Source organism: Thermobia domestica, chromosome 11, assembly GCF_964235325.1.
Source record: "Thermobia domestica chromosome 11, izTheDome1.hap1.1, whole genome shotgun sequence".
NCBI lineage: Eukaryota > Metazoa > Arthropoda > Insecta > Zygentoma > Lepismatidae > Thermobia > Thermobia domestica.
In genome coordinates, this window is record NC_137464.1 from 20595758 (window position 1) to 20612355 (window position 16598).

The 16598-nt window shown below is 34.6% G+C and overlaps 1 protein-coding gene across 1 annotated transcript in view; it reads right to left on the reverse strand.

Annotated features, from left to right (window-relative positions):
• Positions 1–4175: 4175 nt before the first annotated feature.
• The window catches only part of LOC145663963 (uncharacterized), a gene marked incomplete at its 5' end in the record, with an annotated part of 98504 nt that continues 86081 nt past the window's right edge, over positions 4176–16598 (reverse strand). Inside the window, 2 exon segments of the mRNA XM_081730196.1 lie at positions 4176–5854; positions 8568–8755. Coding sequence (XP_081586322.1) covers positions 5584–5854; positions 8568–8755 — 459 coding nt within the window. The 3' untranslated portion in view covers positions 4176–5583.

Here is a 16598-nt window from a genome sequence, read left to right on the forward strand (position 1 = left end):
AGATCACGCACATTATCTTAATACTGAGGTCATGGAAGTATAAAGCTCTACTGTGCCTTGGGCCTGTACCATCTACTGTTGTGTATCTGTTCTGAAGTGTAACTGCTGAATTAAAAGTGGACACTAAAGATTCAGATTAAACATGAGAATGAGTTTTCTTATTTATGGACATGGAAAAGTTTATTATACTAATTTAACTGTTTACTATTATTATTTATTTATTTTGGCAGAAGCGAAGTTCCTCTTTGAAATTCTACACCAGGAAAATAATTTTGGATTATATGAGGCGAGTTCGAAAAGTAAGTACCGTTTTGAAAAAAAAATAGTAAAACAAGTTTGCTCAAACCAAATTTATTTTTACATGAAAAAGCACACCTTAAACTATTTCTCGACATAGTTTTCACAAATATTCAAACACTTGTCATAAAAGGGTGACCAACTTTTCCAAACTTTCCTCAACGAAACATCCCGCCAGTGTCCAGCACGTACGCACCGTTTCGTTTGAACGCCACTGCAACGCTAGTATATGCACTCCGTGCATGCACGCTAGTTTGATTGGTTCATTGACTCTCCACAGACGTCTAAGGTTGAGTTGTGATCACAGTGTACTGTCCTGTGATCGTTTACAATGTTTAAAACAATTGCTGAACCCGCCAACTGTGAGATTCGTTCTACTATCCGGTTTTTTAATACAAGGAACGTTACGCCGGCCGAAATTGATCGTCAAATTGTACAGACTTACGGTGAAAGACTGATTACCACTTGTTCCTGCATTTGAAGAGTTAGCTCAGTGGTAAAGTGCTTTGAAAGTGACGACGACGCAAAAAAAAAAAAAAAAAAAAAAAAAAAAAAAAAAAAAAAAAAAAAAAGTTGTGGAGTTATGGTTGTCTTCACTGGCGGGATGTTTCTTTCAGGAAGGTTTGGACAAATTGGTCACCCGCTCTGGTAAGTGTTTGAACATCGGTGGAAACTATGTCGGAAAAATGGTTTAAGATGGGCTCTTTCATATCAAAATAAATTCGACTTGAACAAACCTGCTTTAGTATTTTTTCTCCAAAACGATACTTATTTTCCGGACATGCCTCGTAGATTATAGCAGTGGTTCCTAACCTTTCTTGACCGACAACATACTTTAATTACGCCACGACATCGCGACACACTTCTTTGTTTTTTTATTAATAATAATATACATTATAATAGTGTGAGCCAATAATAATAAAATAGTGGTAGCTAGAAGGCATCACATGGTAGTATGAGTGAATCACACTGAATGATGAGAACCGAGCGCTCATCTAATTTCACATAAATGTGGTTTGCTTTTCATATATATATATATATATATATATATATATATATATATATATATATATATATATATATATATATATATATATATTTCTTACATTTCGCCTTCTCCAAACCGAATTAATTGTTTTTCATGGAAGCTTCATGAGTTTCCTTACACACGCATTGCAAAATACTGTATGTCTTTTGCTGGTGTGGAGTTTGCTCGAGTACTTGGAATGGTACCACTCGACCATTTCAAGCAATGGCTTTGCCCGATTAAGCCCATGACAGACAACGTTTGAGCTTTTAAGAGCAGAAGCATATTATTAACTGGCACTGGAAGTTTGAGAAAATTGCTACGGTTCAGAAACAGTGGACACGTTGAATACAAGACTGGTCAACCTTGAACGGTAACAATCACACGTCTACTAGACAAATTCGAGGTTCATGAACAGTGTGTAGTATACAGAAATGATTAGTGTGTGGTATACAGAAACGCACGGTGCTATGCATACTGAAGAAAGTTAAGTTGCGTGTGTACAGTCCACAGCAAAAAACCTGCAACATGAGCATGTAAGTTTATTGTAAAACGACGAAGTCTTTTGCTCCAAAATAAGTGTGCAGGGGAGGACTCTACGAGGTTTCTCCTGGTGTGATTCGTGCCACTTAAACGTTACGTTGATTCCCTGCGCTGTTAGGCATAGTTTCACAATAAACTTACATGCGCATTTTGGATTTTTTTTCTGCTGCGGACTGTACATTCTAACACTAATACAACAGTTACGTGACCACGACCTAGATCGCAAGATACAATTTTGTGAAAGGGCTCAGGAAGTGGTCATTCAACTTATGGGCACCATTATTCAGTCGGATGAAACATAATTAAAACTTAATGGAACTGTCCATAGGTAGAATTGTGAGTAGTCGACGTAAGATAATTCCCATATACTGTTAAAGAATGCGATTTTTTTTTGGTGTAAATGTGTGATGTGGTATCACCTAGGGGGCTCAGTGGGCCTTTCCTTTTTGACGGTACTGTATCTGGAGAAAAGTACCGAACAATGCTTGCTGATCCAATTTTTCCTGCCATTCGTGCAATAGACTTTAATTACAGATTTTATTAACAAAAGATAGTGCCCCGCCGCATTATCATAAGAATGTGCAAGCATACCAGGACCAAAATATGCTAGGGCAGTTGATAGGGCGCAGGAGACCAATCGAGTTTCCTGCACGCTTTCCGAAGCTTACGCAGCTCGAATTTTTTTTTCTTATGGGAGAAATAAAAAATGAGGTGTATCGTCGAAAAAAAAAAGTAACCTGGACACTTTGGGATGAAATTCAAACGGTGTGTACAGAAATTCCATTAGATACTTTGGTGCAAAGTACTGACTAGTACTCAGAAATGTATCGACTCCATTTTGAACATTTATTTTAACCAGCATTTAAACATTCAGTTTGACCAGTAAGTACATTTATTTTTCAAATTGGACTGTAGCCTTACTTTTTCCAGAAATTTAACTTTGAACGTTGGTAAATAAGCTTTCTATCACATTTCAAAGTGTTATAGCCGGTATATAACAGTTCAAGTGACGCGCCTGGTATATAAACATTCAAAAATCGTCAAGAAAAAGGAAATAATAATAATATGACCATAACTGTATCTCAAGTTTAGAAAATAGGAAAACGGAAATGACGTTCAACGTGACGTCATGCAGTGCAACGTTGCCACTAATAATTACTAGTGGTAAAAAATACCATTTAAGAAATGAAAAACGGCAATACATACGAACAGAAATAGTGACACAATAATATTGATAATAGTATCAATGCAACTGATCCGTTTTCAACATTATCTTACGTTATTATAAAGATTGTTTCCTCTACTTTTCCCTGTAATATCACATGATCTTTCAATTCGCTGTATGATATGTATTTCTCAATGGGGGTCAGCCACACGAGAAATAAAGGACGTTGTAAAATAATAATAATAACAACAATAAAGTAAATGTATTTTACTTGTCACACTTAATTTACTCTTCCCCACCTCTTTTCCAGAAGATACCTTGAGCCTGAAGACAAAATCTCTTTCGGAGCTTGATCAGCTGTTTTTACGTTAGTATCATCCCATGCCTTTCACTTTGTATATCCAGCATTAACCCAGGTTTCGTCCATGTACACATTACACCTAACTGCTTTGCTGAGTGTCATATTCATCCAATTTTGTTCTCTTACTGTTGCTAGCGGTACCGGTTTGGGTGAACGCAACGCAACAACGCAATTAGGACAGTGCGATAATCGGTATAGCATTTATGATGGTTTATTTATTTTTTTGGTTGCCTTGCAATCCTACAATTTTGCGAAGACCTATACAGAATGGGGCCCTAGTATCGACTTCACGGGTGAAAATATGTAGTACGCCAGACAGTGGACTGAATAGCATAGTACTGAACACAGTGATACGGTAAGCCGGAGAACGGTACTAAATTCTCGATTTAGTCTCTCTTTTACATTTCTTGAATTTCATACATGTACAATTTCATTTATGAGCATCATTGAAGAAAAAAAATGTTATTCTAAACTTAGACATACATAGATAGAATTAAATAGATTTTGAGATACATTTTTTTTTTTTTTTAATGCAATATGTTTGGCTGATTTTTAACGTTTGGATAGATCTTGATTTATAGTCAGAGAAAAGATAAGGAGTCTGGTGCTGTCAAATCAGCTACTTTCAACATTGTAATAGAAGCATCCGCCAGAGAACATGAAATACAGATATTCGAGCCCGATCTTCCTTCTCTTGCAATGTTCAATGAAGTGTAAAATTAGATCACAAGACTGTTCTAGTTTATTTAGTAGGAGATGTACAATTCAACAAACAAACAGAATGAAATTAAAAAGTAATTATATTTCTATGGTAAAACTAGAGAATACATTAAAAACAGCATTTCTGGAATTTTACATGTACAAGTTAAAACAAGATTATTTAATATTTTTATATTGACCTTTAAAAATATCAGTAGGTATAAAAGAAATCTGATCGTTAAAACTGGTGGGAATCCTGATCTCCTGCCAGTGTCAAATCAGTTTTCTGTATTGATTGGGAATGCTTTAACCTGCAATATATATAAAAATCTTACAACGATCAACGTTTTTTCGCGTTATCCGAGATAAAAATATTTATTTGGATTGTTACTGATTACAAATATATTTTACTATAAAATTAGTATATTTATAATAAGATATCAGTATATAATACTTTAAATTCATATTGTACACTATTTTCTATAAAAATATATAAAATACAAAAATCACTTTTTCTTTGCAAGTGCAATGTTCGACTAATTAAAAATGCATTAAGAACAATTAAAAGCAAAGAATAAGGCAATTCTGGTTGGTTAAAAGAGGCACAAAACACGCATTCTTCGGTCTTTTTAAAATAGTTTTCAAAGAAACTTTACACAAAACACCAGCGTTTCTCAAAGCATAGTGCTCAAACACTTAAAAAATTCCACAGATCCAGGTTATTTCTATCCCTAAGTGTTATTGTCCTGATTCAAATCATTATACAGTAAAACATACATTAAGCGGAAACTTGTCTTTAACATTAGTCAATTCTAAAACAGTACAGTTTCATTTCTAGCAAAAAAGCAAAACAATTTAAAAAAAAAAGAACCAAATGACCCTTTTTCTAAACTAACTTTATGTGCAGGCTTAAAAAGACATAATTTCGTAAAGGAGCTCAGTGATATTGAGTTTAGTAGGATGTAAAGAACTTTTTGAATAACATGTGTCAAGCTTCTATGATCCTTGGAACGGGATACTCGCTTACGTATCTGAAATATCAGAAAGTCTTTCAGCTTGTGGGAATACAATTACACGACTACCATTTTTATTTTGTAATATATTATTATTCCATGCGCTCTATCAGTCAATATAAATGCTCCCAAAAAATTATTACAAAAGATGTGTAGTTGAAAAAAAAAAAAAACAGTACAGAGAACAATGTACAATGAGTTCGAAGTACTACTTCCTGGGTAGCAACACTGAATTTCACTTGAAAAATACTCCGCGAATGGAAATGTTTGAGAAACGCTATGGTAGATCGATCGGCCTTCACAAACTTTTCCGTTGGTGAAATTAACATGAAAACATACTATAAATCGTTACCATCTTGATTCTATTGAGATTCGTATTATACTAGGAATTATTAAAAATATACTCTATGTACACAAAACAGTTATCAATTAGTTAAAATAATGATTTTTCAAACAATTATATACAATCTATTTCAGTTCATTCGTCTCCTGGAAAATATTCGTCTGAATTATCACTAGAATGTGGATCCTCTGGCTCTTCTTGATTAGCTAACACTAATTCCATACTTACAGACAATTTGTCTCTATTTACAAGAGCATTGTACACTTGATCAGTTTTCTGCACGACACTTGCGTTCAGTCCCGACGATTCACCTACAAGCGCCTTTTTCTCAGCAGTTTCTTCTTGTTTTCGCCTTCTTACTCCAGTCTTCTCATTCAATTTTTTGTGAATATATTCGCGCACAAACCTGCAACACATTCAAAGCGCGTTAATAGCATTATTATTATTATTATTATTATTATTATTATTATTATTATTATTATTATTATTATTATTATTATTATTATTATTATTATTATTATTATTATAAATGTTATTATTATTAATAATAATAAACAAATTGAACAGACGCATAATTATAACTATTAACTTAATCTCAGTAATGTCTAAATATTTATTAATGTCAAAATTTTCGATGGGAGCTAACCAAACACGAACATTACTATATTTGAAGCTATTATATTTATTACTAATTGAAATACCGATTCTTTAGATGGGTCAGATAAAATATATACGTAAACAAACTGAACAACGAAAGAAAATAATATCGGCCATTTTCTACCACTTTTACATATCTCGTTAAACGCCCCCTGAGACCCCATGGGTCGAATTTTGAAAACAAAACACCTCTGACTCGAGCGGATGGTGACTGTATTTGGAAGTCAACGCCTGTGGGAGCATCACCATTCAGCTCAGCGACCAGGAAAACTATGGATTTGACACTAATATCGGTCATTTTGGATTAGTTCTACATGTCTCGGTAACCCCCCCTCCTCCTCAAGGTGACCACGACCCGCAGCTGAATGGGGTGAATTTGGAAGTTAATGCGATCGGAGTTTCACTATTGATCACAGTGACCGCGAAAACTATGAATTTAACATTGATATCGGACAATTTCTATTTTTACATGTCCCGGTAAACGCCCTCCTGAGACGAATTAAAAAACAGCTTCGTCTTGGTCTGGGGTCTGGACCAAAGTACCCGTGACCAAAATTTGGTAACTCTCGGTCCATTCGTCTGGTCCCCAGACCGCACACAGACAGACAGATACACAAACAAACTCTATTTTTATTTATTTATATTTGTTATAAATTATCCATCATGGTATAGTTTATCTTTTCAGAATGTTACAAGTAAGCTTAATCATACCGGGAATGTTTTTCCGTTATATAATAAAGCCATGCGATGTGATTAGAGCAGCAGCACCTGTTTAAGTAAAAACATAAGCCGCTGACGAACGTGGGGATTACGATTCAAAATTTTAGCATTGATAAATACTTAGACATATTCCTCAGTCAATAATAATGATAATATCATAATAATAAGCATTTCTTGTATGAAATCTCGCGTTTACATTTTTTCTTTTTATAAACCTTCATATCCTGTTAAGAAACAAACAAACAAACAAACAAAAGTTTTCTGCAATATTCCCACTACTATGGGATGTATTTCCACAGTATACTAGAATCTGCAATCGATATATTAATAGCAGTGTCTGTGAACAAAAAACTTCAGACATAAATTGAAGGTGACTATGTTTGCGACTCTTTCTTTATCTCTTGAACCACCCAATCGATCTCAATCAAATTTTCAACATATATGAAGTTCGAACTTGGGAAGTTTTTTATTATTTCATTTTGATGGTAGAACTTAAGGGAGCGTAAATGTATGAAAATGAATAAAACTTAATAACTCTTGAATCACCCGACCGATCTCGATTAAACTTTCAACATAGACAAGGTTCGTATCTGGGATGTTTTCATCATTTTACTTTGACGGCACAATTTACGGGAGGGGAAAGGGAGACAAATGTAAAAAAAAAAAAAAAAAAAAAAAATCAAATTTTCAACATAAATGACACTTGGGCCTCAGATAATTTTTATCATTTAACGTTGACGATTCAACGTAGGGGAGGGGGAGGAGGAGATTATCAAATTTTCAAACGATCTCAATCAAATTTTCATCAACCTGGATGAAGTTCGGATCTGAGATGGTTTTGTCATATCACTTTGACGTGTAACTTAAGGAAGGGGGAGAGACATTTGAAAATGATCGAAAATGACAGATATTAGTGTCGAATCCATAGTTTTCGAGGTCTCTGAGATGAACAGTGACACTTCCGATGCCGTTTAAATTCAAATTTAGCCCCGCAACTTGGGGGAGGGGGGATATAGGTATAAAAATGTTCTAAAATGACCGATATTAGTGTCGAATCCCTACTTTGCTGAGTCGCTGAGACGAACAGTGACACTTCCGATGCCGTTTAAATTCAATTTCGGCCCTTTATGTCCAAAATGGAACATATTCTCCCCATGAGAAGAACGGGTATTCTGCTAGTTGTGAATATTGATAATTGAACATTCACATTCCCCTACATGTTCTCATGCTTAAAAATTCAAAGAGTGGATCAGTTTTTCGATGGGTTACAGAGAACTATATATATAGTTATTGGTAAGAGAATATGAAATATGGAAGAAAAAGAGATATAACCAATGTTTTTCTTAAGGGATGCATAGTATTTCAGCAGGACAGATAACGTTGTCTTGCATAATATTGACATATTTTTCACTCATGTTTCAAGTACAACAAACATTATCTCTTAAAAGAAACTCCATTTTAGCCATACGGTAAGTGTACGCCCCTTCGGATGCGGAGACCCGGCCTCGATTCCCCACAGACCTCGAACCTGGGACCCCGTGTACTAAAGCCGTACGCACATACTGTTCTAAGTCACTAGACCAGCGGGCAGGGCTAATTCTATTAAAGTGACACAAGCATTACTTAAATGTGTGCGAGAAAAATATTCACAACTTGAAAATTTTATCAACTCTACGGGAGTATTAGTATCGCCATCTCTTGATTCCAGAAAACACGAAATAGAAGTTGTAAATTGAACAAACCTTTCCTTTTTGGGGTCCTCTTCAAGAAGTGGGCTTTGAGAAGGCGTCTGATTCACCTGAGCATCTGCAAATGTACCAAAGTATACACTTATTGGAGTGTGCATCCTCTTCTGCCACTCACTTCTCGGTGGTGTTTTAAGGTTTCGTAGATCAAAGGAGTCATCACTGTCAGAGGCTAATCTTGCAAGCTGTGATCAGGAAGGAGGCAAATAACTGAATTAATTACAACAATCCTATAAATTTCACTCATTCAATTATCACAAAGATAGATACACTTGTTTTCAAACTTTTACTACAAATTTAAATGCTAGTAACTTTAGATACAAGAGAAATACACTGTATTGGGTACATCCCCTTCCCTGCAAAAAAAAAAAAAAAAAAAAAAAAAAAAAAAAAAAAAAAACAAGAGAAAACAACAACATGAAAATGTACTTGAAAAGTTCGAAATAGTAAGGTAGTTCCCTTCAGGAAGTCTATCAAGAAATGGCACCAACAATTTGTTACAACTGGTTGTTTATGTCTACAGAAAAGAACTGGGTGTCCAGCACATTCTCATAAGCTTGTCCAGCGAGTACAAAAGGTCTTCCAACGAAGTCTTATAAAATTTACGTGCAGACTTCCTCGTGAGATATGAATGCCGCACCAGAAAGTAGGGAGGCTTGTAAGAAAACACCTCCACATTAAGCCATACACATTGCAACTTTATCAGCAGCCTAAAGAATGATTTCAGTTTGCCTGCCATTTTCAAGAGTCAGGCGGCGTTTCCGAGTTATCATATTTAGTGATGAATCCACATTCCACATCAGTGAAAAGGTTAATATCGACACAACTGTCGAATTTGGCCAACAGAAAATCCACGCAGTCACTGAACATTATTTTTAAGGTGTTTTTTTGCCATGTCACATCGGAAACTGTATGGCCTATTTTTCTTCGCGGAGGACTGTTAGAAGTATGTCCTATCTCAACATGCTCCAGCTTCGGTTAATGCCACAACTAAATGAAGATTCAGATGGTTATCTGTTCCAACAGGATAGAGCATAACCTCGATTATCGCATACCAGTTCGTGCGTACCTCAATGAAATGCTTTCTGAACGTTGAATAAGACGAACAAGCCCTTCGGACAATGTTCCTCTGAAATAATCTCCAAGATCACCAGGTTTAACGCCACTTGATTTTTTCTTGTGGGGTTACATTAAGGACCGTGTTTAAGTGCCATGTCTTCCACAAGATCTTCATCAACTGCGAATAAAGACTGAAGAACCTGCAGCTACAGTCGCACCAGACATTTAACCAGAATCTGGAAAGAGCTAGATTACCGCATCATTGTTTGTTACGTCACACACGGCGCTCACATTGAGTCTTTGCAGTGTCTTCATTCTAGCACAAAACCTTCAGGAACTCATGCATCATGTGGTAGAAAAACTTACGATATGTAAAGTATTTCTTCATAATGAATTTTTAAAAATTAACTGAGTAGTAAACTACATTTATTTATACACAAATATATTTATTTTGAAGTTTAACTAAATTAAAATTATATACTTTCGTTACAACACCGTATACGACATTTTAAACCTTGCTACTTTTATCTAATAGTATTAAAACATTAGTTTTCTAATAGTAGTAGTAATATTTTACTTTATAATACAGAAGGTTGATCGGATTAAATCCGACCGACTTTTCAACCGCTGAGCCGTGCTAACAACCGATTGAGTTCTATCGAACCAGCACCATTATCAATAATCATCCGATGTCATTCCAATGTTATTAATTGAAAAAAATGGAGCACAGCCATAGATATTCCAACAACCCATTCATATCAGTGGATTTTCTATAGGCCGTGAGGGCGATGTAAACAACGAATTAACAGACCAAATGCACAGAAATTCATTGAGCTGTCGTCAGAGCTTTTTACATCAACGTCATGCAAGGGAATAACACCGATTCCTGTTTCCTGTTGCACATTAAGAGAAGACTGGTGGCCATTGGTGAATGGTCTGTTCATGTAGCTCTACACCTGGCTCTTGATGGCTTCATACATACGAAGTCTTTCCGACAAATTTGAGTCATGTGAATTCCTGAAAAGTAAACTTCATTCACTTTCATGTTTTTGCCAACCTTATGTATGAATGACTCCAAAAGTGCGTTACCACCTGCATTTCTCCTTTTCCTGCAATAGTAGGCAACCCAAAAGCACGGTCGTTGAGTTGGTTGAGAATTAGAAAGGCGTTGGACCACACCTCAATTTTGTTACAAATATATCAGTGAGGCAAACTACAAATAAAAGAATAAAAAAAAATGTTAAGAATGACGGTTTTATTATTGTGACGGAAATGGATGATATAAAAAGTTACAAAATGATCTTACTTAAGCAGTTTAAACAAGATGAATGGTAAGAAATAGATATCAGTGGAAAACACTTTCTTTCCTTCAAAAAAACTCGTAAAAAATTAAAAAAGATTATATAATGTAAAGGTTTGATATAAAAGCATAACAGCACAACAAACATACACAAGAAACGGAGAGACAAACACAGACTAAGGGACACCATTGGCGTAGCAGACTTGCGGGCCTCCCATGCAAGATAAAGAGATGGGACCCTAGTTGTAAACTTAATTGTTATATTATTATTATTCTATTGAAAACTCGTTTCCTTTTCAAAATCTCTGACTCTGACTAAGAGCATGTCTGAATATAGCGGTCATGTGTGCACTTTTTTTCAATGAGCGGTCCTAAAGGCTAAAAGGGATGGAATTCTCCGAGAGAGAGGAACAAAAAAACTTTATGATAAATTCTAGGTCAAAGTTCGAAGCACTTGCTTTTAACAGATTCTTTCTTGTTTCTTCTTTTTTGTTTTCGGGAACAGAAAATTTTTGGCACCTAAGAAATTACAGTATATAATACTGCAAAATTGCAAGTGGATATATTTACATTGCAATTTGTAGTAATAAAGAAATTGTCATTAGATTACATTATTGTAAAAATTAAATTTTATTATTTCATCTATCGCAAGTCTTACGGTCCCCTAATACCTTGCTCCCCCCTCCGAAGATCGATATCGAAAATTTAGGATATGGAATGTACTTGAATCAACAATCAAAATCTAAATGTGTTCTTCCATTTCCGTACTTAAGGTTGAGGAGGGAAGGGGTGAACTCGAACAAACATTTTAAGCAAAAAAAAAAAAAAAAAATAAAAAATAAAATAAAATAAATAAAATAAAATAAATAAATAAAATAAAATAAAAATAAAAAAATAAATAAAATAAAAATAAAAAATAAAATAAAAGTATTTATACTTCCCCCTTAATAGAAAACTATTACTATTTATCTTTTAATTCTGTTCCTGATTGTCATAAAAAATCAGCGACAGTACACTACTTTACATAGAATAGCAGTATACTCTGTAATTTTTCACAACTAAGCAAACTGGAAGATGAAATTCCTGTGATGTTAAAGTGGAATGTTCTACAAAATAATCATAATTCATTATTCTTATTTCTATTAGTATTTTTCACATAGACTCAGAACTACAAGATTAATAGAACTAGAAATGAGAGATTTAATTCCTTTTTTCTCTCAGACTAAAAGACTACTGCATTTTGCCGAGATTGTCATTTTTTTTTTTAAAATATAAGTCCCCTATCCCGGGCTGATTTTGGCTACCGGGATTTTGAGGTAATCGGCCCAGGAAAGAGTAAAGTTTGTCGATTCCCAAATCCCGACAGTTAAAAGAGATTTTACATTTCATGTTGTTATCTCTTCGTTACAAATTACTTCTGATTGACTCTATTCATGGTGAATTACTGAACTTATACACTCCACATGAAAAAAGACACCTAACACCTTGCAGCTAGGTCATCCAATATACACCTTCATATCCCATAATCGTGTCTGGTAGAGAGGCTCCCTCTCTCTCCTCCTTTCTTCCATATTAAAATTAGCAACCACATAAGCACAATTCCAATTTCAAAATATACATGTATAAGTGTCCATAAAGTGAAAGAATAAAAATGAGACGAAACGAGATTCATAAGTTGATGTATGGAGAAACTTAAACATATCTCAATGAAAAATTGAAAGCAATAGATACCTGTTAAAGGCACGGAAATGAGACGGAGAGAAAAAAGAAGATAGATGAAGAAAAAGGAGAGGAAGAACAGATAAAAATATTGGATTTAAATATTGTAAGAAAAGAACCTAACATTATAAAGTTCCGTTTCCAGAAATCCAACAGTAATATAGAAATAACGCTTGAAAAAATCATTAAGGTACTTTCAAAATGAAAACCGAAATTAGTGATCAAATTAAATGCTCAATTTCAGTGAAATTGTAGAGTTCTGAGACACATTTAGGATCATGCCAAAAGTTTAACACCCACCCTGTCTTTCCGCGTGATTCGGTTGCAAATTCGGTAATGCTCATTAAACATACTGATCTGAAATACATTATTATAAACCTAGTAGGCAGCGTAGGTCATACCTTCCATTCCAGACTACTAATGCAAACTGAACAAAAAAAGAAAGAAAAATTGAATGAGTGCTGTTTTATTGCTAAATTTCTATCAGAAAGAGTCTACATTAAAAGTTCGAATTGTATTATAATGAAAAGTTACAAATGTTTGAAAGGAAAATTGGATATTGGTTCTTTACAGACGTAGCAAATCTTGCATATTAAGAGGGAGAAGGAGTGCGCTACAGCGGCCGGAAGATTGGTGTTCAATTTAACATGGGATCTCAACCATTTTTTAGGCAAATCATGGTTTCATTTCGTTCTTTCGCAAAAATGTCTCAATAGCTCACTCAATATGATGCATCTCATTTTAAAGGTGCAATTTGAACGCTGTGCGTGATATTTTCTTCTTATAAATACAGATAATTATAATCCAAATTCCCATAAGAAAATGATCAAAATTAGAGGGAAAAGTCTTGTTTTTTTACAGTAAGGAAAAGAGCTAAAAACTTCGGACTTTTTTTTTTTGAGAATGGAGTACTACCTTTGTATTTGTGCGCTACTGTACTATTTTTTCGCTGTTTCCAATGACATTCATTACGCAATCGATGAGAAATTATATCCTTCATTATTGAATCTACAGAAATCAGAAATCAGATTTTTTCGTGTTCACGTACTTGGCCGTCTAACTGCTAGATGGCACTATAGTCATTCCTCATCCCACTTTCCTTCTCAGCGGGAGCCAGTCCTTTTGAAAACCTACTTTGAACTTCTTAACAGGGGCGGGAGAAAGGAAGTCGTTGTGAAGAACGGGAACTTCAAACACGAGGAATAGCAAAATTTATGACCTCTTTAGTTGATAGTTTCTGTTTCAGCAGTACAGTGTATTTGTAGATGGTTTCTATGAGAAGAAGTAATTTGTGTTGGTAGCGATAAAGTCAACCTTTCGACAGAGATTTGTGAAGGAGAAGCTGAACCAAAGTCTTCGTTTATCTATTCCAAGAAAGAAATGAAAACTTCCTGCAGGACTGAGAATATACATACAAGAGAAAAAATAAAATACATTATTATAATAATCGAGTAGAGTAATCCCCGAAATATTCTTTGTTTACCTGTCAAAAAATCAAGAATAATATAAAGCTCTTTCATCAGCTTCCATCGTACAACATACTAAACACAAACATTATATATATATATATAGTGGCGGATCTAGGATATGATCAAGGGAGGAGCTAAACCATAGTTTGTCTCTTTATCCAGAGTAAACAGGATTGAAGCCCATTTTATCCAGTGTATACCTGAACGTCAAGGGGGGGGGGGCTATAGCCTCTATAGCCACCTTTGGATCCGCGCCTGTATGTGTATACTGTTTACAGTGCCGGATTTACGTATAAGCTAAACAAGCTATAGCTTAGGGCCCTGCTCTCTTGGGGCCGAAAAATCTAAAGAAAAACTGGATATACATTTCTAAAATATAAGAAAATTAAAAAATAAAATAAAATGTATATATACGTAGCAACAATGCTTCCTGCTGTGTAGCCTACGTTCATGTAATTAATGGGGCTCCTTCTGCTAGTCTGCTTCCTAAATTATCTCTAGTTTGTTCATTTCTGTATGTAGGGTGCCTATGTTCATCTGGACACATAAAGGACCCCATTACCTTAAACAGCTTGGGGCCCCACGAAACCTAAATCCGACTCTGACTATCTATTTATGCATGTTTGCTCCCTCTCTTTTCGAAGCAGTGTTTCTTTGATATTGCTTCAGATTCCGGCAGGTTTTACCAAGGAGGGAAGAGTCCTTATTCATTCCAGGCATTCAAACTAGGGACTGGACTACTTGCTTCCAACATTCTGTCCCCCATGTATCCCGGTCTGAATCAATTGCCTAAAGCCCATAAAACATTCAAATTCAAATGTAAATGTTGTTCATCAGTGTCGACACCGAAATATTTCTCAATCAATGGTAGGGGTGTTTGGTATCCTCAATCTGTCTCCCTCTTATTAGCGGAGAAATACTCTATATTCGGTAGTAATTTTTATTTTTTTTAAAAAAAAAGTGCTGTTTACTGTATCGCATAGGAAACTAAATTTTTATATACCCTAGTAGTATAGAAACGCACCATACGGTACCTTACAAAATAAACATCCTATGCCAAGGATGCACACATTAACAATAATAATAGAAAAACATACTAATAAACATTTTAAAGACATTCTTTCATTAATCAAGTCGCACTTAAAAGTAGAAAACAATTTTGGTTATGCATAACTAAACAAACAAACAAAAAAAAAAAAAAAAAAAAAAAAAAAAATGGGATGCGCTCTAATATAGGCTTACATACAGTTACTTTATAAATTCTTAAAATGACGCGCCCCATTCTTTTTATTTAGGCTTGCATAAATAAGATTATTTTTAACTTTTTAGTGCGAATTGATTAACAAAAGAATGTCTTTAAAAGGTGTTTTATCATTTTTTTTATTCGTTGGACACATTTTCCAAATCCTAAAGTGATATGCAACCAGGGAAATAAGGGCTGGTTAAAGGCTAGTATTTATTTTAGGATAAAATAGTTGAAAATAAAAACATATTAAAATTTGCTTTTAAAATAAATAGATATATTGCAAAGTATGAAAGTAAAAATGAAATATTGTATTGTCGCCGGACTTACGTCGCTCTGTGACAGTTCTTAGTTCTATGACGTCAGGAAATAAGTTCAATGTATACGAACACTTATTCAATGTTTGAAACAAACACCTGTTACGTCCTTGTACACTCATCTCCAAAATGATTGTCGCATATCTATAACTGTCTTCATGTAAGAATATAATGTAATACTGAATTTGCTGGGTACTTTTAATACTGATACTATGTGTATAATCGGGAAATGTATATATGGTAAATTTCATAGGAAAATATTTATAAATACGAAAATTAGAATGAGTAAATCATAATGTTGCTAAATGGATACGAAAGTTTTATTTTCGTTTTATTGTTCTTATTTACTCCTCTTTTGACATGAAACTTGCATACATGTCTCTGCCGATTGTACACATACTAACATTATAGGAAATACCGGGTGAATTCGTTATCAAATTATATTCCTACAACAACATATTTATAGACATGCGACAATAATTTTGGACATGAGTGTACCTTCCTGAAGAAGATGACACATCTTTTAATTCTATTGTTAATGAAGTGGTATATTTCCCCAAATAAAAACCAATACCAAGCAGAGCATATGCTCCCTCCTGTCCTTCTAAGCCGGTACCCAAGGCTAAATGTAACATTGGTCCCTTTCCTGTTGTAATAGGAAAAATTAAGGATGGTCAGCTACTGGTATCGATCCCAGGACCATTCGAATGTGAAGGCGAGACAGAGGGTAAATCTGGTGATCATATTTTGAAAAGAAAATAAAGAAATGGATTCCACTAAAAAAGAGTCACATTGCCAATACATTTCAGATCTTTGTCTGGGTTTTCTGCCTTTCAATTCCAAGTTTTTTTTTTTTAAACCACGAAGGCCCAAAATAAATTAGAATATCGACTCTCCCGTTTTTTTTTGTTTTTTTTTAAT